The 23,077-nt window shown below is 52.7% G+C and overlaps 8 protein-coding genes across 8 annotated transcripts; 4 read left to right on the forward strand and 4 right to left on the reverse strand.

The window, feature by feature from the left end:
- Positions 1-531: 531 nt before the first annotated feature.
- Positions 532-4,657, forward strand: SEPMUDRAFT_82364 (uncharacterized protein). Its single transcript, XM_016910305.1, has 4 exons — positions 532-1,145; positions 1,225-1,248; positions 1,315-1,364; positions 1,458-4,657. Exons 1-4 carry the CDS (start codon positions 1,021-1,023, stop codon positions 4,193-4,195), a joined length of 2,937 nt encoding a protein of 978 aa, XP_016762394.1. The 5' UTR covers positions 532-1,020; the 3' UTR covers positions 4,196-4,657.
- A 1,151-nt stretch (positions 4,658-5,808) lies between these two features.
- SEPMUDRAFT_148040 (uncharacterized protein) lies at positions 5,809-6,934 on the forward strand. The gene is made up of 2 exons (XM_016904664.1): positions 5,809-6,216; positions 6,308-6,934. The coding sequence occupies exons 1-2, from the start codon at positions 6,046-6,048 to the stop codon at positions 6,746-6,748; spliced, it is 612 nt and encodes a 203-aa protein (XP_016762395.1). The 5' UTR covers positions 5,809-6,045; the 3' UTR covers positions 6,749-6,934.
- A 133-nt stretch (positions 6,935-7,067) lies between these two features.
- On the reverse strand, positions 7,068-8,048 carry SEPMUDRAFT_124494 (40S ribosomal protein S21). The gene is made up of 3 exons (XM_016901918.1): positions 7,952-8,048; positions 7,614-7,887; positions 7,068-7,541 (listed from the first exon to the last, which is right to left on the reverse strand). The coding sequence occupies exons 1-2, from the start codon at positions 7,981-7,983 to the stop codon at positions 7,659-7,661; spliced, it is 261 nt and encodes an 86-aa protein (XP_016762396.1). The 5' UTR covers positions 7,984-8,048; the 3' UTR covers positions 7,068-7,541; positions 7,614-7,658.
- Positions 8,049-8,438: 390 nt separating this feature from the next.
- Positions 8,439-9,257, reverse strand: SEPMUDRAFT_40793 (uncharacterized protein; the record flags this gene model as incomplete). Its single annotated transcript, XM_016908802.1, has 1 exon — positions 8,439-9,257. The coding sequence occupies one exon, from the start codon at positions 9,255-9,257 to the stop codon at positions 8,439-8,441; it is 819 nt and encodes a 272-aa protein (XP_016762397.1).
- Positions 9,258-10,484: 1,227 nt separating this feature from the next.
- Positions 10,485-15,032, forward strand: SEPMUDRAFT_62492 (TBC-domain-containing protein). Its single transcript, XM_016909604.1, has 2 exons — positions 10,485-12,319; positions 12,377-15,032. The coding sequence occupies exons 1-2, from the start codon at positions 10,647-10,649 to the stop codon at positions 14,778-14,780; spliced, it is 4,077 nt and encodes a 1,358-aa protein (XP_016762398.1). The 5' UTR covers positions 10,485-10,646; the 3' UTR covers positions 14,781-15,032.
- A 682-nt stretch (positions 15,033-15,714) lies between these two features.
- Positions 15,715-18,203, reverse strand: SEPMUDRAFT_148045 (uncharacterized protein). The gene is made up of 3 exons (XM_016904665.1): positions 17,959-18,203; positions 16,986-17,891; positions 15,715-16,935 (listed from the first exon to the last, which is right to left on the reverse strand). The coding sequence occupies exons 1-3, from the start codon at positions 18,055-18,057 to the stop codon at positions 15,811-15,813; spliced, it is 2,130 nt and encodes a 709-aa protein (XP_016762399.1). The 5' UTR covers positions 18,058-18,203; the 3' UTR covers positions 15,715-15,810.
- A 789-nt stretch (positions 18,204-18,992) lies between these two features.
- Positions 18,993-19,990, forward strand: SEPMUDRAFT_148046 (uncharacterized protein). Its single transcript, XM_016904666.1, has 2 exons — positions 18,993-19,526; positions 19,586-19,990. Exons 1-2 carry the CDS (start codon positions 19,116-19,118, stop codon positions 19,748-19,750), a joined length of 576 nt encoding a protein of 191 aa, XP_016762400.1. The 5' UTR covers positions 18,993-19,115; the 3' UTR covers positions 19,751-19,990.
- Positions 19,991-20,391: 401 nt separating this feature from the next.
- SEPMUDRAFT_162436 (epoxide hydrolase) lies at positions 20,392-21,656 on the reverse strand (the record flags this gene model as incomplete). Its single annotated transcript, XM_016908004.1, has 2 exons — positions 20,878-21,656; positions 20,392-20,823 (listed from the first exon to the last, which is right to left on the reverse strand). Exons 1-2 carry the CDS (start codon positions 21,643-21,645, stop codon positions 20,392-20,394), a joined length of 1,200 nt encoding a protein of 399 aa, XP_016762401.1. The 5' UTR covers positions 21,646-21,656.
- Between the last annotated feature and the right edge of the window lie 1,421 nt (positions 21,657-23,077).

Consider the following 23,077-nt stretch of genomic DNA (forward strand, 5'->3'; position numbering starts at 1 on the left):
AGGCGGCGTGGGAGGTAGCGCGAAGAAAGATGATCGATAGTTCGGCTTATTAGAGACGGTTGACGGGAATGCACCGATCGCATGCTCGATTTACCTCTCTTGGAGCTGCTATCACAGGAGAGCAGCCCAATGCGTTCATGTCCATGCCATCCCTCCACATCTGACATGTACCTTACCTGACAGGCTGATAGTAGGGTCCTGGATGAGGCGGCTCCCCGCGTCACCCCCTGCGCTGCGCTGCCCTGTCACCAGAAAAGCTGGAGGAGACGACGCTTAGAGAGGTCAGGCCGTTTGTCCTTCGAGAAGGACGTGAGAAGCGGCGCTTCTGGGTTAGCCGGGTGGACGGCGATCAATCGCAAGCACCAAGGCGGACTAAGGTGGTCTAGCGATCTTGCCACACGCATGCATGGGCATCTGTTCTACGTGGAAGTCTGAGTGCACATCACATGCTGTGCATGCATGTTATGAGGTAGCCTACCTATACCTGCCTACAGTACAGTATCTGCACCATCCCATCCTCTGTCTGATGAAGTGGGAACAAGCCGTTTCATTCCAGTCTCGACCGACCTAGTCCAGTACCTTCTGCGCCGAGCTTACTCATGAGTCGGAGTTGGTTCAACAAGCTGTCCAGAAGCACTCGAATTGCCGGTTCCTGAGTGAACACCGATCCAATAGCACACAACCGTGACGACGGCGCACGTCCGACCGTGAACGAGTAACCGACCATCATCATCACCATAAACACCATCACCACGCTTCCTCCCCAACACCTACGACCGACCTCGTCCTCGCCTGCACGCCGATGCGGCGACATCCCGGAGTGCAACAGACAGGCGGTGGTGATGAAGCTGTGATCATTGCGATCTTGGAACTTGCTCCACCCGCCCCGCAGCCGTCCTAGACAGCAGACGGACACTGGTCACTACAGTACTACACTATATACAGCGAGCAACTGGTGCGCGACAACCTCGCGCGTAGCTGTTCGCCGGACGTGGCAAGCACACCTCACCGGGCCCCAAGATGGCAAAGAATGGGGCAGGCAACGCGCAGGCTGGTTCGATCCTGCTCGTGGTGCATGATTTCCAGGCGAGAAGCCCCGACGAACTCAGCCTGGCCAAGGGTGATCGTATCGAACTGATAGAAAGGTGCGTCTACGTCTGCATTCTGATGGTTACCACTGCACCTGAACATGTCTTGGACACGCGGATTCTAATGCGGTGGCAGGGACGACGATTTCGGCGACGGATGGTAAGTCTGCCTTCCACTGCCTTCCGGTTTGCGCCTCGCGGTCGAGGGTCGTCTGACAGCACATAGGTTCCTAGGAAAGCATCTCACCAACGGCACCAGCGGCCTCTTTCCTGAAGGTAGGTGACATGACCCTTCCAACCCCCAAGTTGTGCTGTTGCCGTGCTTCACCATCAGTATCGAGGCTAGGGTGGTGCTGACTACTATGGCAGTATATACCACTCCGGCCCCCAAGGGCACTCTAAGCAACAGCACCCACAAGCGGGGCATCAGTGATGCAGCTTCAGTCCTTACCGCGCAATCTGCGACCGGGAGTGGCACTATGCCTGCGACTGTTTCCGGAAAGCGAGATGCCTCAGCAACGCAATCTCTCGGGCCTCCAGCCAGCAGTGCGCAGACTCCGTCGCTGTCAACGGCTCTCCGAACATCTTTACCATCCAGTAGCAGCGCAACCGGCGGCCGAAGCTTCACCATAACCTCTGATTCGCCCGTTATGAGCGAGACCTTGTCTGTAATTGACGAGCACATTACACATATGAAATCGCCGCGCGCGTCATATGCTAATGGCAACAAACGGGACACTTTGGGCAGTGTCTACTCGGCGCAACAACAATACCGGCGATCATACATTGCTGGCACAGAGACTGATGAAGAGGAGCACCAACTGCACACGGAGGAGGAGGTCATGTCCTGGGGGCCAGACCGTGTGGCAGAGTATCTTGAGGATAATGGCGTGGAGAAGTCGCACTGCAATGTCTTTCGAGACCAAGAAATCAGTGGCGAGGTCTTGCTCGCAATGGACCAAAACAGCTTGTTCATCAAGGAGTTTGAATTGGGGGCTATTGGTCGGAGGTTGCGTACATGGCATAAGATCAAAGCGTTGCAAGACGAAACGAAGCGGAGTGTGATGCCAGAGATTGAGCGAGATCGAAGCAATTCTGAGTACTCTTTCGGTGCAGACGCCGGAGAGGGCGCCACCGATGCCTCAACTGTGGCCAGGAACCGCGGCTCGACAATCAGCGGACCGGCTCTACCTCGAGGTCTTAGTACATCCAAGCGGAACAGCGGTGACGAACCGGCGACTCGCAGTACGACTCTGCCCGAGCAACAGATGCCATATGTGCCGGGCGGCACCAGACGTGTGAGCGCTGGCATGTCGCCTCTGCAGGCCATCACATCTGCGCCGAGAGAGACTACCCAGCGCCCATCAGCGCAAGGCATTCGCAACTTGAACCATTCTAGGCGGCACTCAAGTATCGACTCCACCGTCACGGACGGCGCAACTCGCACTGGCCATCGGAAGAAGCCCTCACTCGACCAAAGATGGGAACCTGGGCAGCATGCCAACGGACACAAGCACAATGCCAGCACTGATTCGCATTTTCCGGACGCCAAATCGAGCGTCCTGTCACCTGCTTCGCCCGAGGACCTCGATCGTGGCTACTTCTCGTCGAATGAAGCTGACACGAGGTCACGTATATCAACGGTCTCAAAGCGAAACTCGACCTCCATCAGTCATTCTAGTGCAATCGGCCCCATTCAAGAGTGGCCCAGTAGCTCCCAATACATGGGTCCGGAAGTGCTTAGCTCGCCTGGACCATCCTATTACCACTCCAATGCGATGAACGCAATCAACAGCAAGTTTGGGAGTCATCGATCAGCCACCGCGCCCGCGAGCAAACTCGGCCCCATGCATCCCATCGTGACGAAACTAGATCATGAAAGCGGCCAGTCGCTGGATGCGATTGCTGCGAGCCCTACGAAGGTCGATGATAATGGCAGCACAGCCTCGAGTGACAAAGTTGCTTCTGACAAACCAAGTCCACGGGTCAACTTGAGCATGTTTTCTTCTGCGAAAGCCAAGATGACAGGACTGCGATCGATTAGTGATGCTGTCACCAAGGATGAAAAGAGATCACCGACGAAGACCGATCCTTCGTTGAAGTCGCCCACCAGAACAGGCTCTTCGACGCCAAGCACCGAAGGGAAGAGTTTCGATCTCACCAAGTCGGACGTCTATTCACGCGCATCAACAGGATCAGCTGGCAACTTGATGCCTCCTCCCCCCGTGAAAAGACCGCGCGCAAGAACGAAGACCAAGAAAGCTACATCTGCTTACACCAACGGGCTGACGCAGATAACGCCAACAGAGGCCATGATTTCATGCGACTATTCCGGCTGGATGAAGAAGAAAAGCGGCTCCCTAATGACGACCTGGAAGACCCGCTTATTTGTTCTGAAGGGCTGCCGATTGGCCTATTACTACTCGGACGAGGACACGGAAGAGAAAGGACTGATAGATATAGCATTTCACAGAGTGCTTCCTGCTCACAATGAGACGCTTACCGGCTTGCACGCGACTATGACAGGGGCGAGTAATGGCCCTACCAGTCCTATGCACGGCTCAACTCCGACACTGGCGCAGCAGGATCTGCGAGACCACCCGCCTCAGAAAGGCGAGGAAGGGGAGGGCATGTTTATCTTCAAGCTCGTTCCGCCCAAGGCTGGACTGTCGAAAGGTGTCAATTTCACGAAACCTGCGGTGCACTACTTCGCTGTGAATTCTCGGCAAGAAGGCCGACTATGGATGGCCGCACTCATGAAAGCCACTATCGATCGGGACGATACTGGCGTTGTCACGACCACCTACAACCAGAAGACTATTTCATTGCAGAAAGCACGAGCGCGCCGCGAACGGCCGCCGGCGCTGAAAGAAGACACCGATATCATTGACATCAGTGTGGGAGGCATAGCTGGTCCAAATGCAGCTGATGACGCCAACGAGAGTGGACTCGGTATAGGTGGTCTGGCCGATGGAGACTCCACTACGGGCGGAGTCCAAGAAGAAGGCAGCATGCTTGATGCGAACTCCATCGCACCTAGCACGATAGCTGCTACTGAGAGCGAGTACAATGAATCTGTACTGGAACCTGTTACACTGCATGCTTAGGCTGACACACCATGCAAGACCTGTATGGCAAGTTATTGTTAACCTTGTTCAGCGAAGCGAAGGCGTTCCGACATGGCGCGCCGGGGCATACTTTGCACGACTTCAATGTTTTGGATGGGGGTATACTGGGAATTGTTGATACCCTTGCTGCACAAATCTCGAAATGTCTCCACATTCATTACTTATAAGCGGTAGCGCCGAATCACGATTCCAGAATCCCTTCTCATGCATCCTCCCTGATAGAAAGATGGCCCTGCTTGATACTGGTCAGTCTACTCCTGCAACACATGCGGGCAATTGGACATACAAAAAGTCAAGAGCACATCTCAGACAGGCTCATTGTGAAGTCGCTGTGATCGCAGTGCTTGGCGGACCCGATGAAGTCGATGCCGCTGATGTGTTGGTTGCCGATGAGTGTGTTGTAGGCTGTTGAGGTGTGAAGAGCGGAGGAAGTGTTGCACCAGATAGATGCGTGGGCAACCGATGAATGTACGGCATCTCGATTGTAGTTTTCCTCTTTCGAATGATTTGTGGCCTGAGCAGTTTGACTGATCTAGTACACTAGGTGTATATGTATATATATATATATATATATATATATATGCATCAAGCATGAATCTTCAGCAGAGTATTGATTGCTACCTAGAAATGTACTATCACCTCCCCGACTCCGGCTGACATTGTGTGCTCGTTTTCGGCATACAACACATTTGCTTACTCTGAAAGCAGTCTGATCGAGAAGCCCTGCGTGATGAAGCCCTTGGATAGATGTACTAGGAGGGTAAGGTAGCTTGCAGTAGTGTTGTAAGGATCGAGAATGGAACCATTGGCCAGGCATTGAATGCAGTTGCCTGATGACTCAGGCAGTCCTGATCGCTGTTTGTGTACAATTGAGTTGCATTGATTGTCTGCCTACAGAGTAGCTTTCGTTGGGACAAACAGATTTTTCCCATGCTCGTGAAAAAGTGCTGGTATCGATCCATTGAAATGGACTGGGTGATGGGCATGTTGTTGACTGAAGTCACCGCCTAGCGGCTTGGCGAGGAAGAGGGGAAAGTGAAGCTTTACATCCTCATCTGTTCTCTCCCATTTTGTCTAACCGACTCTCTATCTATTGCACATCGCGAGCCTGGCCGTATCATCGACCATCACAGTCGGCCAACTACATAGCTTCACGGCGGCTGACGCATGCTCAGCCACCTGCACCGCGCGTGGGGAAGATCTTCAGACATCCGCAGACGCTCGCCTACGATGATCCGCCTCGTCAAAGGAATCTAACCAGTTTTTTCAAAGATCAGGTCTAGACACATCACTGTCAGACGAGTTCCTGTAGCGAGAATTTACCATATCAAGATGTTTCTACAATGCTGGGCGTGGTCGTTGGAGGGTCTATTTCAGCTACGCGCCTACTAGCCGCCGGCCTTCATTGGCTGAGACGTCCTGGTTGCAGAGTGCCACGAAACCACTCTATACCAAGTCTAGGCCCTGAGCAAGACAAGAAACAAGTGCAAGATTGTCAATGCGTCCTGTATGTTGATTTTAGAGCAGGTTGATGTATAAGTACAATCAAGGTCGGCCTAGAGAACTGGGCCATTCCATCACAACAACGCTTCCAACGACTCTCCTTTGTGCTTTCTCCTTGTATTTCACCTGCATTGCTTCTTATTGCTGCTACCTTACTCAAGCTTCATCACAACAATAACGATCACCCGCTGGCAGGGATCACTACGACGACGACGACGACGACGACGACGACGACAACCACGCATACTATACAGAAACGTCGATCGCGAAAAGCACTGCATATTGTCATTATCCATCCCGCATCAACACCCCCCAAGCCAACCAACATGCCTGTCCCAGAATACGGAGCTGCGCCGTTGGCGAAGACCTTCGTCCTCGTACGCGGCCTATCTCTCATCTGCATGATTGCCATCGTCGGCATGACAGCCAACTTCGTAGCAGAAATTATCGGCTCGAGTGTCGAGCCGCCCAAAGAAATCGTCGGAACACTCGTCGTCGTACGTGGCACTCTCTCCCCCTCCCCCTCCCCCTCGCATACACACAGACGATTTCGCTTCAACTCATCACCACTGACCTTCCAACTTCCAGACATGCCTAGCCGCACTCTACTGCCTTATCAGCATCCCCTTCTTCTACGCCCAAGCCAACCTCGGTCTCCTAATCATGACCGCCACGGATTTCTTCCTCCTCCTCGCCTTCATCGTCGTCGCGGTCGTCATGGGTAAACCTCTCTCGTTCCTAAACTGTTCCGCTGCAGCAGACTTGAACGCTGCGGGGAACGCTCATTCCACCGTGGTTTTCACTCAAGCTCTCACGGAAAATTTTGGAAAATCCGGCAGTACTTTGGCTCTGGGAGGTTGGGCTGGTCTTACCAAGGCGAATTGCTATGAGACGAAATCTATTTGGGGGTTTTGTATTAGTTTGACGATTCTGTTGACTTGTTCGAGTTGCATTTTGCCGACGCTGTGGTTTAAGGCGAGGAAGGCTGGTGGTGGTGGTGGTGGTGGAGGTGCGAAGTCGGATGTGTAGACTGGTGACTTGGCGACATTTCTTGCATAAGGGCTGCGGTTGAGATGGCGTACGGGGACTTTAGAGGTTGGCGTTGGGGAAAAGTCAGGCGGTGCCTACTGGTAATATTTGAAGATTTTCGGGTGATCATATTCATGGGGGCCAGAAAGCATATAGACCGGGAAAAATTGCATGGCATTACAAGACATTGCGCTGTTTTTGCCAATACGCTATTCTTGCCAATGATAAAAACTTTCAACACATGTTGCTAATGATTGATATGAAGGTCTGTTTGTTGAGTTCTGAGAGCTCGAGGTAGGATTGTAGGGTGAGTGGATTGGAAAATTATGTCCTGCCCGTATCTGTACCACAGCCAATGATCTCAACGGCTGCAGCTTTTTCAAGGCGCCTTGTCGTTCTAGGCTAGCAAAGTCAAGCAGAAGAATGAAGGCGAGTTCCAAAGATCCCAGCCAACCACCTGCAAGACTTCACGCCTTTCCTCCTTCTTTCATGGCCAACTCACCTTAATGAGGAGGGAAAGAGAAGGCCGTAAACAGCCATGTGTTGCTATCAGCACTTTTCATACGAAAAAAAGGAGACGAGATATCGAGAAAATGAGATAAGAAATGGCCCGGAATACGTCGTAGGTCGTTGGGGAATCTGTTTTCTTTTGGCATTCTGCGCCGCAGCGCACTCATTGTGTCGCTAGGCCTTGAGCTAATTAAAGCAAGGCCACTCCATGCCTCTCTATATCCTCGCATGGTCGATCCCGAGTACACCATACGCCAAGCATGAAGCCGTCAGCAGTAATGTCCTGACGCATCACCCGTTAGACGACATTGATATATGTTCCCTCTTTGCTTTTTGAGCTGATGTGCGTCCTCACCTTGCGCCTTCTATGTTCCCTGTCTCTTCACCTTCCGCCCACAATCTATCGGGAAGCGCTCCACACGTTCTTCAAGAAACCATCTTTTTGTGTAAGTCGGTTCATCGCATCGTCGCTCTCGCCCATGGCACGGACGAAGCCGCAAAGGGCGTAGACCTGGTTCTCGCCAGTGGCACGGCCGTTCTCGTCGACCTTTGCGACGGAAAGCTGGACGGAGGCGTGGTCCTTGGCCTTGATGATGCGGTTGGTGGCAGAGCACTTGCGTGGGACGTAACTGGAGGAAATTATGTTAGTGAGCCGTTCTCGGACGAGGTCCATAGATTTGGGCAGTCGCGTACAGGTCGACGAGCTCTCCGCGTTCGTTCTCCATTTTGACGGTGGTTTGGGGGGTTGACGGAAGAGTGTTTGAGAGAGTGTGTGCGGCGGATGTGGTTGTGTCTGCGGCTTTGGTGTGCTCAGGATGGAATATCGGGATGTCGGCGTGGGAGGCGCCAAGGCCATGCTTGATTGGCTGCTTCACCACCGTCACCAGCAGACCATTTTCAATGATCAAGACAGATGCTCTCAATCACGGAGAGAATTTGCCAGTAATAACCGCTCGCTCTCGTTGCGAAGAGATAGTTCGATTACCCAAAATACATTTTTACCATTTTAGATGGCATCAATGTGGTTATACTGAGTGTCTTGATCGTGCGTTAGCATTCAGCAAAGAGACAACAAGTAACAGCCAGAGCATATATGTGCTATATATTGTACCGGCTGCGTTGTGATACCAAAGTAAGCTCCTTCAAGAGCGAGCAGCACACGACGACTATCTCCATGCCACTATGTCACGGTCTTCGTCTTCATGCCCTCCCTCACTACACCGTCGACCATCTCAGCGAATTCCCGCGGCCTGGTGACAAAGGGACAGTGTCCGGTATCCATCTGCACAATCCTCATCCCATACTCCTCTGCCAACTTGAAACGCCACTCCAACGGAACCACCTTATCCTTCAAACAAACGACAGACGTCAAATCGCAAGCTCTCCAAGCCTCCGAACTAAGATTCAAGGTTGCACCAATCATCTTCTGAAATGTCAGCGCCTCTACATAAGGCTGAGCTTCAGCTTCGGTCATATCGTCTCGATAGAACGCTTCGTAGCCTGTATCGCACCAAAAGCTTTCAAACTTATCATCAATTCGGAGGTGTCCTGCTGAAGCAAGGTGAGTTACAATGGGGCCGTACTCGAATATCGCAGCTAGGTAGATGATGCGAATGCGTTCAGCCGCGGACGGCTGGGAGGCTAGGATGCGGTTGATGGCCTCTGTGCCTATCAGTCCTGCTGCGGATTGCAAGATGATTGCGATTTGTTGACCAGGCTTGTTGAGCTCGGAAGCAATGGTTGAGGAGATTGCCGAGAGGTTTTCTTCTAGTGTGCTCGTCTTGCCACCAGCTGCGGGTAGTGGTAATGGGATGTAGTTGTAGCCGGCATCTTTGAAATAGGGTGTGGGCGGCTCGCAGTGGAACCTGACGTGCCAGGCGCCTGAGACAAGTATAACAGTCCAGTTCTCGGGTCTTTGCGCCTTGTGGACTGCAGTGATGTCCGCTGCAATCTTTTCCGTGTTTTCGGAGTGCGATCTGGAGCTGTAAAGGGTGGCCATCGTCAAGGACGTTTCTTGGTGAGAGCAGAATCGGTGTTGTCCTGGGTTTAGCTCCAATACTCCTAAGATCAGCTATGGAGGGAAGATCGTTCAAATATGCCTTTAGCGGGTATAGCGCTTAGGACCGTCTGACATTTTTTTCCCGATTCAGCCATCTCAATCGCGACAATGCCCTTGAGATGCTTCTCTGCTGTCGACTAGCTATTGGCCTATCGGGCTCCGCGCGCCCTGGGCACCTGAATGCATCTTGCGTTTGAGGGAGCCTCTAGCACCGATTCAGAAGAGGACGAATTGGAAATCGCATTTTAGGGTCCGCTTTTTCATCGCTGTTCTTGGGTTGCAAGCAACTGGGCTGTGTCCTGCATCTTGTAGCCGAGTGTGTCTCACTTGAATGACCAGCATCTCAAGCCAAGCCAAGAGAGGATGTCTTGCAGTCAGTTGAGTTGAGCATTCTCGAGCATTGGCAACCAAGGCTGCTGGCGGACGGTCGGGACGGATCATGCTATACGGACGAGGAACTGTGAATCGAAGATTTCTGTGAGAAGGAGTGAATATATGCAGCGTGCACCGGAGTCCGGCTGACGTGATGCATGTATGCAAAGAGAGTCGCTTGCTCGGTATAGCTGCGTTCGGTGCTGCCTGCTGTGGTGTGACATATTCAACAGGTCGACTAGAACAGCCATTGAGACAACGCTCAGACCATGACCAAAACGGGTTGGCGGTAATACTGCAGTGTATACCAACAGTACATGTAGGTACCTAGACAGTCTTGGACGCCAACATTGTTGATCGCCAGTGGTTGAGAATGTACCTCTGTAGATATTTGGATATACCTCCTATGCAAATGTGGGGATTCGACGTGGCCTGAGCTATTATTATTCATCCGAATCACCCTGCTGGCGCAAACTCAAAGGTTGACCGTTGAACATGCCATGCACTGGCATGCGGTGCACGGCATGACAGGGAAAGGGACCACCGGGTCCTGGGTGAGGTCCGAGGTGGCACCTCTCATCAAGGAACGCTGGTCATAGGATGTTGTAGAGAATAGGGAGAGAATAAGGTAGGGATGGAGGACGAGAGTTTGATGAAGCTCACGCGCAATCACATGCTCTCGCGACATTAGGATTCAAGGGGTACAGCGCACTAGCAGTTGAGGGGACGGCGCTAGCACCTCAGGTCCCATCCGAAAGTGTTTCACGTCCACCTCTACTCACAGGTCTTGCCGTGCAAAGCGCAGTAGTAGCTCTGGCAGTCTGCACTCATTTGGCTGCGAGACGACTGTTCGTTCATTCATTCGTTGATCGATTCTTTGTTCTACTCAATAATAAACGGCGAGCGTGAGAGAGGGGGGCCTAGGGAAGAGGAGCAGCATTGACCGTGCACTTCTTAATGATAGGCACCGCTATTTCACCGCATATCCTTGCACCGACGCTAGGGGCTCAGGCTGGTCCAGAGCTCACAACAGTCGAAAGACCGACGGGTGCAGCAGAGACGATGGCAAACGACGCGCTGGCGACAATGGAGACGCTCCAGACGCGCCTAGACCTCGTCGACCACGACGAGCAATCAGCAGCGTCGGTCATGGCGAAGAAGACTGACGAGATGAGGCAAGCAGACGACCAGGAGGAGGAGAAGGAGAAGGAGGAGGAGAAGGAAGAGGAAGACGAGGACGAAGAGGAGCATTTCAGACCTAGCACTCCACAGCACAGCACCACCAGCGACAGCGATACGTCCTCGACGCCCACGCAAGAGGCGGCCAAGCCTACCTTCGTTGAGACCATCACGCTTCATGGCGAGCCCCTGGACGACCGCGCCTTGTCCTCCTCGTCGTCATCCTCCCCAAGGCCGGAGACACCGACGGACCCTCAAACGCCGTCAACTCCACACGACCTGACGCGTGACTCGATGGCCAGTTTTGCCCTCTCCGACACGTCTATGGACTGGAATAACCTCAGCAGTGAGGCCATAGAGGACGTACTTGCCACTCCACGCGTGAGCAATACCCGGAGACATCTGCGGAAAGTGAGTAGTCTGGACATCTTGCAGAACAAGTTTGCTGCTCCCGATAAACCCACTACTCTTTTCGACTCCGATGAAAATAGCAGAGATCCTCCCATGTCCGCTGTGGAGCTGAGTAGGGAAAATAACGACTTGGACGCCTGGAGGCGGAACACCGACCTTCTTCCACACGATTACACTCTTTCACATCGCCAGAGTGTTGCTACCATGGACAGTATCGAAATCTTGGAGGACTCTCCTCTCACCCCTCCCAGCAGGAGTATGAGCAGGAGCAGTAGTGCGGACCCCCACAATCGCACCAGCGATAGTTCCGGAGAGGATATGCAAGTGGACTGGCAGGCATTAGACAAGACTGAAGAGCAAGAGAAAGAGGACAAGGCTGCGCAGGAGGGCGCTGAAGATGATGCTACAGCATTCCTGCTGGCGAGGCTGGAGCAAGAGAATGCCAAGTTCGCAGCAGATCCCAAGGCTTCTGCGAGTAAGCCTCTACGTCGCAAAACGCGAGCGTATAGTCGACCACCAAGCATGGCCCAGCTTAAGAGGCTCGTGGCCACCAGCGAGATGCCTTCGATCCGCTACAGCCTAGCCTCAGATACCCGTTTTCCGCCTTCGCCGAACGAGACACCGCCCATGACCGAGCTCGAGTTTTGGGTTGCACTTGTTCAGGACTACTCCAGCACAGCATTGCGTCTGCCTACCCTGACGACCACCAAGATAAGATCCGGAGTGCCGCCTCCGCTGAGAGGCGTGGTTTGGACATCCATGTCAGGCGCGCGGGACAGAGATCTAGAAGACTCATACGAGAGGCTCATCCACGAGAAGAGTTCGTATGAGGGCATCATCAACAAGGACGTTGGCCGCAGCTTCCCTGGCGTGGAGCTATTCCGAGATGCAGACGGCGACGGCCAGAAGATGCTGGGGAGAGTGCTGAAGTGTTTCTCGCTGCACGACAAAGACATTGGCTACTGTCAAGGACTGGGCTTCTTGGTTGGACCGCTCCTTATGAACATGGGTGAGCGGGATGCCTTCTGTGTGCTTGTTCGGTGAGTCTTGCCAGCACTACAGGATGAGTTGAGCATTGCATTACTGACCCTTGCCAGATTGATGGACCACTTCTCGTTGCGAGCCTCATTCCTGCCGTCACTTTCTGGTCTCCATATGCGAATCTACCAATTCTCAGCACTTCTCAAGCAGCATCACCCGAAACTGCAGGAACATCTCGCGAAACACGGTATCGAACCAGCATATCTCTCACAATGGTTCTTATCGTGCTTTGCAGTCACCTGTCCTCTGAATCTGCTGTTCCGCATTTACGACGTGATCTTCGCTGAGGGTGCCAATGAGACGGTTATGCGAGTCGCGCTTGCCTTGATGAGGCGGCACGAGGAGAGAATGCTGGCAACGGATGAGTTCGAAGAAGTTATGAGCCTACTTCTTGGTCGCGAGATGTGGAACTGCTATGCTGGCGATGCAGACGAGCTAGTTGACGACTTCACATCGCTGGGCGACATCGTTACCTTCGCCAGACTAGCTGAACTGGAAAAGGAGTTCGAGAAACAGTCTTCAGAGGCGGTGGGACAAAGCGCGGGCTTTCTGCCCACCGTACAGGCTGCGGCTTCTGGTTTCCTTGGACGAATATGGGCGCCTGGTCACGCTGCAACACCGAGCAAGACGGTCACGAACCACGCGCACAACGCAAGCACAACGACACTGTCGCCCGAGACGGCTGATAAGACGCGCGGCGGCTTCTTTGGTAGACCGTCAACTTTCCTCAGGCGTAGTCCCAGCAGAACCGAACTTCACGATGCCCACGACAGCTCGAGCAGCGGTGATAGTGGATCTACAAACGGGTCAAGTGCAGTGAGCCTGACGTCGACTATTATGACAGATCCTGACACTCCCCTCGCTCATGGTCAAGGAATGCGTGAGAGTATAGCCGACAGCATCAGCACAAAGTCGAAAGCAGACTCGATGTACCCTCAATCCACAAGTCTCCTCATCTCGCAACAACGAGACCTGCAAGCTCAAATCGAGGACTTGCTCACAGCTATGGGCGAAATGCAACGGGAACAAGCACAGCTCGCCGTAATGTTACAAAAGGAACGCGAAGAGAGAAGTGAAGATCACAAAATCATGAGGCAAATGGTCGCCAAGCTGCGCAAAGACAAAACCGACCGCAGGAAGACAATGCCGCCCCCACCCCGAAATCAGTCGCCACTCGAGGTGCCACTGCCCACAAGCCGACCTCTGAGTGTGGGCGACTTCACTCAGCTCAACATTGACGGCACAGATAAAGAGCCCCCGGAAAGGGACGAAATGGAAGAGCTCGTTGAGAAAGCGCAGGAACGATTGCAGACAAGTGTCCGGTTCTCAATGAGCCTGGAAACGAAAGCAAACTTGCGAAGCACTCTGGCGCGGGCACGAGAAGAGCTAGCTGTGGCTGAAGCACAATCACGAGATCTAGCCATCCGACTGGAGGCGTCACAATCCGCCGTCATCGCGTTTCAGGAGGAAGGGGACGACCTGCGCTCGGAAGTCAAAGAACTGAGACAGAGAGTAGCTGATGAATTCAAGGCGCGACAAAGGCTAGAACATAAAATTGGCGAGCTCAATGCCCAGACCCGGAGCATCGAGCGCAAGGAGCGTCAATACAGGTCAGAGAGCTTGCAGCAAGTACCGACATTGAGCAAGAGCGGTGATGCTTCGAATCCGCAGGGCAGGAAGGGCAGCACTTCTAGTATGCCTGGTGGCCTACGAGAATTGAGGCTTGGTCGTCGCGACTCAAGCTCGTCTGTGCATAACACGAGGTCTCAATCTTTGCGGAACACATCTCCACCTGCGACCGATGTGCCGCTGCCTACGTTACGAACAGAGCCTGCGTCGGCAGATGGCACTCCTGCTACATCGCCTTCACAGTCAGACATAGCATCGCCATCATCTGTCCCACCCGCCGGCGAGCAGCTCGCTGCGCCTGTCGGACGACGAGGATTCTCGAAGCGTACATCGTCGCTCGCCACACAGGACGTTTTCGCCACAACACAACACGAAGTGGTCCCTGAAGAGGCTCTGTTACTTGAACTTGTCAATGCAAAAACAGCAGAAGCACAAGCGCTGCAAGAACTCGACGAGGTCAAGAAAGCGTTGTCCGTCTCGAAGCGCAGACAAGAAGAGACCATGACTCGCATGCGAGCCGAGATTGAGGCTGCGAAGACTGAAGCCAAGCTCGCAGTTGAGAAAGTGGAGGCTGCGAAGGTGCCTTCAGAGCCAGCCATCGCAAGTCCAATGTTCTCACAGCCTTCAACGCCATTCGCGGAAGGTTCGAATCCATTGGCGCCTGCTGGAAAGGTGTCGTCCGGCACAGGGACTCCTGCAGATGACAGACCAGAGTCCGAGCTCAATGTGGCCAAGAAGGGCGAAGATAAGTCTGCAGTCGCACCTGTAGGGTGGTTCTGGCAACGACGAACAGCATCGAAAAGCACCAATGTCAGTCCTGCGGAGGACTAAGATAGATTGTACAACCACGCGAGGGATTTCACTTTCAGCTTCAATGGGTGATGATATGTTAATGTCTGATGTTGAATCTCTCGGGACGGATCTTTGGGAGCATCGGGGAAGAGAATGTTACATGTATTATGTCCTCGAGGACGATTGTGCGCATAGCAAGCCGCTTGCTGAACCAAGTACAGCTCCGGTGGTATAGTGTGCAGTTACGAATAAGAGATGTACGTACCCCATGTATGTTTCGGAGCTACTCGGCCACTCAGCCATCTTTCCACGTCACATAGGTAGGTACATGTACGGCGATTGTACCGTTTGGGGCGACGCGTATTCATTCTCGAGATACTTTAATGTAGAACATGGATTCCATGTCCCTGCACACTTGCGACAGACAGCAATGTACTCAACACGCTGCTGAAACCAATGACCGACTACACCTTAGCTCATCTATTTTCTTTCCAAGGCTTCAAAATATATCGACCCAAGCTCTTCGCCACGATGCCTGCTAGAAAGAAACTTTCAAGTGAAGCTACCTACTTGTATGTCCAAGGTTACGTCCAGAAGACTGAGCTGAATCTAATCAACCTCAAAGCCCCCACTCCCGTTTCACAGGTAAGTCATTAGAAGACTTCTTCTTCTTCTCGTTGGTATCTACCTTAACCTCTTTTGGACAGGTGGTTAGGTCACTAGTGATATCAGCGATAGCTTGAACGAGCCTGTCGAGGACGATAGGTTGAATGGAAGTGATCATGTGACGATATCTTGCTGTACACGATAGGTAAGAAAAGTGCCATCATGAGAATGGTAATCTGATGATATAGTCGATAAGTGTAGTGCTTGAAGGCTATTATCTATAGAAATGTAGCGAGGCACGCACACAGGTCTTGGAGAGTTGGGGTCTCATTTGAATCTTTCCACAATTCGAGGTAGTGAGTGAGTGTGTGAGAGAGAGAGAGAGGATTGAATAAATCAAAACGCCAGCTCGTGCTACTTCGGGAAATATGAGAGTCGTGGTGGCCATGAAGAAAAAAGTCGCTCACATCCACTGTACATCTTCTGCTCTCATTTGGTCCATATCTTGTAAAACGGCTTCCCAATCCAGCCACGATGTGTCGTTGGGCAGTGAAGCTTGAATGTCGGGGGGCAAGTCGAACATCGAGTCGAGTACAGCGGTGTCCGGTAGATCGGGGAGAGTCATGTTCACGGGCATCTGTTGCGCGTTGGACATGCCAGAGAAGTCGAGCTGGGCGGCTGTAGGCAGTGGTAACTTTGTCGATACAGTCTGAGAATCCAAGCCATCCCTGAAGGCTTCAGCTTTGATGCGGAGCTTCTCCAAGGGCCTCCAGAGCATGCCATCCTTGGTGTCAGCTACGTCCGGTGCATAGCGTGCCATGCACTTATCGACGAGCGACCACGCTTCGTCCGCCAACGCGTTGCCCCGGACCGAGCATAGACCCGCGAGTGTGACGGCAAGGGCCTGCCACGGGACCCAGGGCATCTTCCGCCAAAGTCCAGATGTGCTCACCCACAACTGATCTGAATGTCGCAGAATGTTCAGGGCAAGATTCATCACCCAGGGACTATCTACTCGAGGGGGCACGCTCGAGGGGTGATGCTGCATTGGTCGCACAGCTCGCAGAATGAGTGCGTGACACGAAGCGGCGCCTATGTCTGCGATCATCCGGTGCGCGGGTATTGCCAGATTGCAATGTCGCAGATAATGTTGGGCGACTTTCTTCTGATACGCATATGCAATCTCGAGACGTTGCTGCCAGCCTTGACCGGAGCCGGACTCTTCGATTGCTGAAATTTGCAGTGTCACCGAAGAGGCCTCCATCACCACGAGAGCAAGCGACATGTCTGTGATTTGATTCTGACGTGGCGTGAGTGATGCACTGTCCGGTCCAAAGTCGACATCATTGACATCGCTTGGCAGGATTCGAGTGAAGGTGTCTGGATGTATTGCAGAACCCGAGCCGCGATCGATCGATGCGTAGGAATCTATGAACACAATGTTGTACCACAATCGGCGGCGAAGCTCTGCGAGATATATAGACTCTCCAGGGATTTCCCGATGTATGCTCGTTGCGCGAGCAATTCGGACCAGCAGGCCAACCATAGACCAAGCTCTGCGGCTCGGATCAACAATGCGAATGGAGGACTTGCAATCATCAGCACAGTTCTAGCCCAGGACTTCTACCCCATACTTACCACGTAGACTACCAATGCCTGTATCGTAGCTATCTCCGTCGTGTTGAGAGGGTCGCATTGATAGAGTGCGATATCAACCATATTGCGGTACTCATCCACGAGGCGAGACTGGGCCTTGCCAAAGTAGGACTCGGATTCTTCGTCAGTAATAGCATTGGCGGCCGCAAAGTAGATTGCCGCGCGCAAAGCACGATTGCACAGAGCATCCGGCGCGCGACCAAGATAGGCTTCGCCATCGTGCACGAGAGCCGTGAGGGTGGGGACATGGAAGAGCTTCGCTTGGGGTTCAACGTAGAGGAGGTAAAGAGAGAGGAGCCGCCTGCTAATAGAGGGTGGTGGTTCCGTCGTCGCTCCCGGCATTACATAGAGAGCTCCAGGTGGACAAAATATCAGCTCGTACTGCCGTTCCGAGTTGTGGGTCGAGTCAGGAGCATGAGGTCCAGCCGGATGCATTGCTTCTGGCGAACAGACATCTTCATCGCTGTGGATGTCTTCTTCAAACGCATCCGCTAAAGCCTTGACCTCCGCAGTAAGTGATGACCAGAAGTTCCCGGCAACGTATCTACTCGTGTCTGGCGAGGGCGCTTCTCGCGGACTCGTCGGAGAGGCAGCATCTGCGGCGCGAGTGGGTGTGAACTGTGTTGTTGGAGAGGTGCCGAACAAGGCATGTTGCTCCTGACTGATGCTGGCGGCGCCCGCACTGCTGTAATCCGGCATGGGCAGTTTGCCGTCCTCGTCAGCAAAACTCTCGACCAGCTTCTCCAGCTTCGCGATTCTGTTGCGCAGCTCTGCATCCACGGCACGATTGCCGAGTTTGGCGCGTGGTTTTCTTGTGGAAGCGTGACATGCTATACCGGCCTTCTCGCACTGCCCACACAATGGGTGCGTCCGGTCACACTTGATCTTCTATTGTACAGTGCGTGTCGTCAGTAGTGGCCAGCTGCGAGCACGTTCTGTGGTTAGTGATCATTACCTTGCGTTGGCACTCTCGACATGCCAGTTGCTGCCCATTAGCTGCCTTGGCTGCCTTGGCGGCGGCGGTGCTGCTGGGTGAGTAGTCGCTCTCTTTCATCGCGCCCGGGTGTTGGGAAATGATGACGCTGCTGCTGCTGCTGCTGCTGCTGCTGCTTCATGAGGCCATGAATATTGCGGATTAGGAGATGTTCGTCGACGCAAGCGAGTCGCGCACGATAACGTATGTTATGTTTTCACCACGACGGCGATGCGTTGTGGTAAAGTACATGTATTTACGGTGTGATACGTCGCAAATGGCGACTCGTGAGGCGGACCCATGCAAAGAAGGTTTCGTTCTTTTCCCAAAGAATTCATTCGGCTTCGAAGAGAAAAAACCCTTTACGTCCCTTTGCCAATCAATGCTCGCGGCTGCGTCGGAGATAGCGTCATCAACGACTTAAGTGAGCTCAATACACAACACATAACCTGAAAGTTGAAAGCTATCCATAGTCTATAGATGTATTGCACGTTATCATCATATTCGCCTCGGACTTGGCTTGGCACTGCCTGCTGACATTATACATATGAAGAGTGAATCACTCAAGCCATGGGATCTCGCTGCAGAATGGAAGTACGTCTCCTGAGTACGCAGAAGAAAGTTGAACGGGTCCATATTTAAGCTATATCTAGTATATTGTCTGTCTCACGTGCGCCCAGTCGTTGATCAGTCGAGAAGCAACCCTCGCAATCGTCGCATTTGTATAGTCACCCCTCAGTAGCGTGTCTTGTTTAAGGTACCATCGGTTTCGGGGGACAAGAAAGGTCAGATACCTACTCATGTATGTTCAGGGGAATTAGTGAAATTGTGATTTCCAGTAGTGGCCTGATACATGAAGTTGTGTGTAGTAGGAGGTAGTGACGTGGTTGAGCAGGGAAGCTGGAGCGCTCGAGATGTGGAGCCTGCTAGCCGCAGAAGAGGCAGCAGTTCACTCGGCGCTTGGTCTATGTACGCATATCTTACCTACTACTTTCTTCATGCTACAAGGCGGTCAGTAACACATTACTGCCGCTCGGTGTGGTCCTAGAGAGTCCTACTGAACGATACGCAACATACCAACCGCCCTCATACGAACCGTCACGACGATACGAGCGCACACCCCCTTATATCCGCCTACCATGACACGCAGAATAGTATACGGGATCTCGCTCTGGGTCTTCCTGGGCTCAGTAGGCTGCACGATCGCCTCAATCGCCCTGCCCAACTGGATCAGCTACTACTCGCCGGTGGAAGGCAGTGAACCGATTCGTATCACGCTTGGCCTCCACAAAAGATGCAGCTCGATTACAGGCCGATGCAGTCCCTTTCCACAATATGACGACTGCCGCGGCGACGACAGGTCGTTCTGCTCGATATGGCGCAGTACGGGATTTTTCATGAACTTCTCGGTCGTCCTGCTGCTGGCGTGTGTCGTGGCATACATTACCATCTTGGTGGGAGGACGAGGCACGAGAGAAGTGGGCTGGAGATTGTTGTGCCCTTTACTGGCTGTGGTCGCTTTGACGCAGCTGATTGCAATGTCGCTTGTGGTAGGTGGTTACCACGTTTCTGTGAGGTGAAGACAACATGCTGATATGGGCATGCTCAGGCAGGAGTTTACGAGCACGATGCCCGCTTCTTTGTCGGCTGGGTGTTGGACAAATCCTTTATTCTGTGCACCGTGAGCTGGGTTGCTCTGCTCATTAATGCTGCGAGCGTGCTTGGGGCCTCCTTCTGCTTGGTTCCTGAAGACGACTATGAAGAGATTCGGTAGTGCAGCTTTGGAGAGAATTGGCGACAGAGAACACCAGAACAGTGGATTGCAGGAGGACAAAGAGATAATCACGACCAGCGACGTAGGATTCAGCGAGAGCGGTACTGCTGCGAGCACTGCAACAGTGAGGAAGGCTACAGTCGCGCCCACGACGCGTCTACAGCAGCAGAAGAATTTTTGACTGATACCCGGGCATAACAGCATACTACAGCATGAAATCTCATGACACATCGAAATCATCCCGAATCAATATACGCTCGGTAAGATCCACACTTCCAAGGTTCTACCTATCATATGTCTGCTCCTGCCATGGAAGGAAACGAATAGAGGCCGCCATGCCCGCCTCGTCGATCTCTCACTGTGCTCAGACGATGACATCGAGGACCTCGTCCTTTTCTCGTATCATGACCAAGAAGCTCTTGTTAGGGCGCACCTGATGTTCAATGTAAAACATGCACCAGAAATGAGAGACGTGATGTCTATCGTCAACCACTACATGTTCTACGGGACCAGGAATCCTACGAGAAAACTCACACTTTTGCTTTCCTCTAGTACTCGCTGTCTAGGCGGAGGTAGGCCGCATCTGGGACGAGTAATATCGCGATTTGCCGAGACGAAAACAATACATTTTGCTACAACGCTCACTTCGCCTTGGGCCACACTTCGGAGACAAAATCCTCCATGTCCTTGACGAACAGTGCTGGTTTCTCCATAGCTGCGAAATGGCCGCCTTCGTTATGTGCGCGGAACCAGACCAGGTTGCCAGTCTCGGCGACCCAATCTCGGGGAGCAGGTGCGAGCTCTTCTGGATGCCATGTGTAGCCCATTGGCTTCTTGATATAGTACGCAGGGTTGTTGTGGAAGAAGGTTGGCTTTTCGCCGAAGAATTGTCGGTATGGATAGATGGCTCGTGGAAACGACTCTGTGAACCAGTACAATGTGACGCTGTCGAGAATCTCGTCTACTGGCGGCGTCTCATCACTCCATTGTTGGAATTTCTCGCCAATCCATGCTAGCAGCGACAGCGGACTGGCAGACAAGACCAAGCCGATGGTCGCAGGTCGTGTACCATGCTATTCATTGTCAGCGAGTTCGGCAGCACACCATCAGAATGCAGCTTAACTTACTTCGCGGGCGTACGCATTGCCCATTGTGGAAAAGTCCGTCATTCTTTTCACTCCCTTCTTCTCAGCATCACTCAGGTGGTCCACTTCGCCCTGTGTGCCTATCACAAGATGCAGGTGCACAGCTTTACAGGATTCGGAGGTGACACCTAGAACCCTGGACACGAAGCTTCCAATATCACCCCCTTGTGCAATGTAGCCATTGCCGAAGCCAAGTCCCACCATCAATTTGTCCAGAACAGCTGCCATCTTCTCCGTGGTCCAATTTCTATCAAGTGGTGGTCCAGAGGAATAGCCATAACCTGGCAATGAAGGAACAATAACATTGAACGGCAAATCCTCAGGCTTGTACTTCGTCCTCAGCATGTCCAAGGCACCCAGAAACTCCAGAAAGGAACCAGGCCAGCCGTGTGATAGAAGCAATGGCGCCGCATCTGGCTTTTGCGAAAACAGTGCAACAAAGTGGACATCGAAGGTGAAGCCGTCCTCCTCGATCGGGACTGTGAAATTGGGGAAGCTGTTGATTCGAGCTTCAGTCTTACGCCAGTCATATCTGGTCTCCCAATGTTCCTTAGCATCACTCAGCCACTGGCGACTGATGCCGAAGTGCGTGTAGTCTTTCACATTGGCAACCTGATTCTCGTAGGTCTTGGGTCCAAGTTTGGAAAGCTTAAGCAGCTGCTTGAAGTGTTCGAGGTCTTCTTCGCTGACCTCGGCCTTGAAAGGCTTGGGCTTGAGCGAAGCATGGCTGGGTATAGTGTCAAAAGACATCTTGTGCAAAGAAAATCAAGTGAATTGACGTTGGCGGTATGAGGTAGGAAATGTCAAGCGCTGGGCCATATTGCGGAGCTCTTTCTTGCAGAAGTGGGGTTTGTCAGACTGACGGATGCTATACCTTACAGTACCTTACCTTAGCTGTCATCCATTTTGCCGAGGGCAACAAGAAAAATACAGTAGGCCCCTCGTTTCACGCCTACATGTAGTCACGGTGATGAGCAGCTGTGGTAAGGTAGGATTCTTGATGTCGTTGTACTTTCACTCTAGTAGATGGAAGTCTTTCGTGGTAGGTATCGCAGCAATTGAGCCGAAATGGCAGCATACGGACTCTGTGCGCTCGTACAGGCTAAAGAGAGTCCTTGAGCCTGTTCACGATGGTGATTATCGACAAGAGACGCGATTGCTCACGAAAACGACGCTGGAGAAGTGGTAGACTGTAGTACCTGAGTAAGGTAGCTGTAGCCTGTAAAGGAAGGACAGTGACGCCGGATATATCGGGATCATGGGATGTCTGCCCGCCCCCAGTGGCTTGGCTTGACATACCTAGTTCTACCACCTACATAGAATCACCTCCTAGTCAGAACTAATGTACCTACCTTAGCCCTTTGCTCTCGTCTCTCGCTTGGTCATGGGATGTGTATTCATTTCCCCTAAGTACAACCATCGTTTACCCCCATGCATGATACAATATGTACATCTGTTGATTTCATGGAACGCACAATCTACACACGGCAGGCGAAATCTACGGCTCTCCGTACAACTCTCAAGTCGCACTCGGGGGCCTGATATCCCCAGCTTGTACTTCATTGGCTCAATAAAGGTCGCGGAGACAGACCGAATGGACCGTGAATGCCCCCTCGAAGTCATGGCCTACTCCGACCAGAATATCGAGCGCGATGTGCGGCTGGCTTATGTCTAGTACTCCGGTACATGTGAATCACATCAGCGCGAAGGAATCGAGACTGTCGAGGGGACACGCTCGCACTCTGCAGGGTGCGATGCGAACTGGTTGATGAGCCTGTTGCTGGTTTGCCCTCAAGTAGCGAAATGTGCCCTCTCCACAAAACTCACTTTGCACAAGAGATGCTGGTCAAATTCGACATGTGGCCCAGCTGTCATTACTTTGCCGACGGCGTGCCGGCTGGGATGCTCTTGAACCCTTGATTGAAGTATGGAGGATAGCCTGGGCCTCCTGGCTTGCCGTCTTGCAGATGACTTGAAATTACTGAAAGAGGTTCCCTGTGTGGACAAAGTTAAATGTTTCCTCAGGGCCTCCAGCACGACCCTCTGACACAGGACAGGCACTACCTACCTAGTACAGTAGTGTCTCTGATAACGGACCGGTGGCGTGGCTAGCGGGCTCACAGGCTCGTTCTTGTGATTACCCGTAATCACATCACACTGATCACAGTAGGAGGTACCAAGT

Source organism: Sphaerulina musiva (assembly GCF_000320565.1).
Source record: "Sphaerulina musiva SO2202 unplaced genomic scaffold SEPMUscaffold_3, whole genome shotgun sequence".
Taxonomy (NCBI): Eukaryota; Fungi; Ascomycota; class Dothideomycetes; order Mycosphaerellales; family Mycosphaerellaceae; genus Sphaerulina; species Sphaerulina musiva.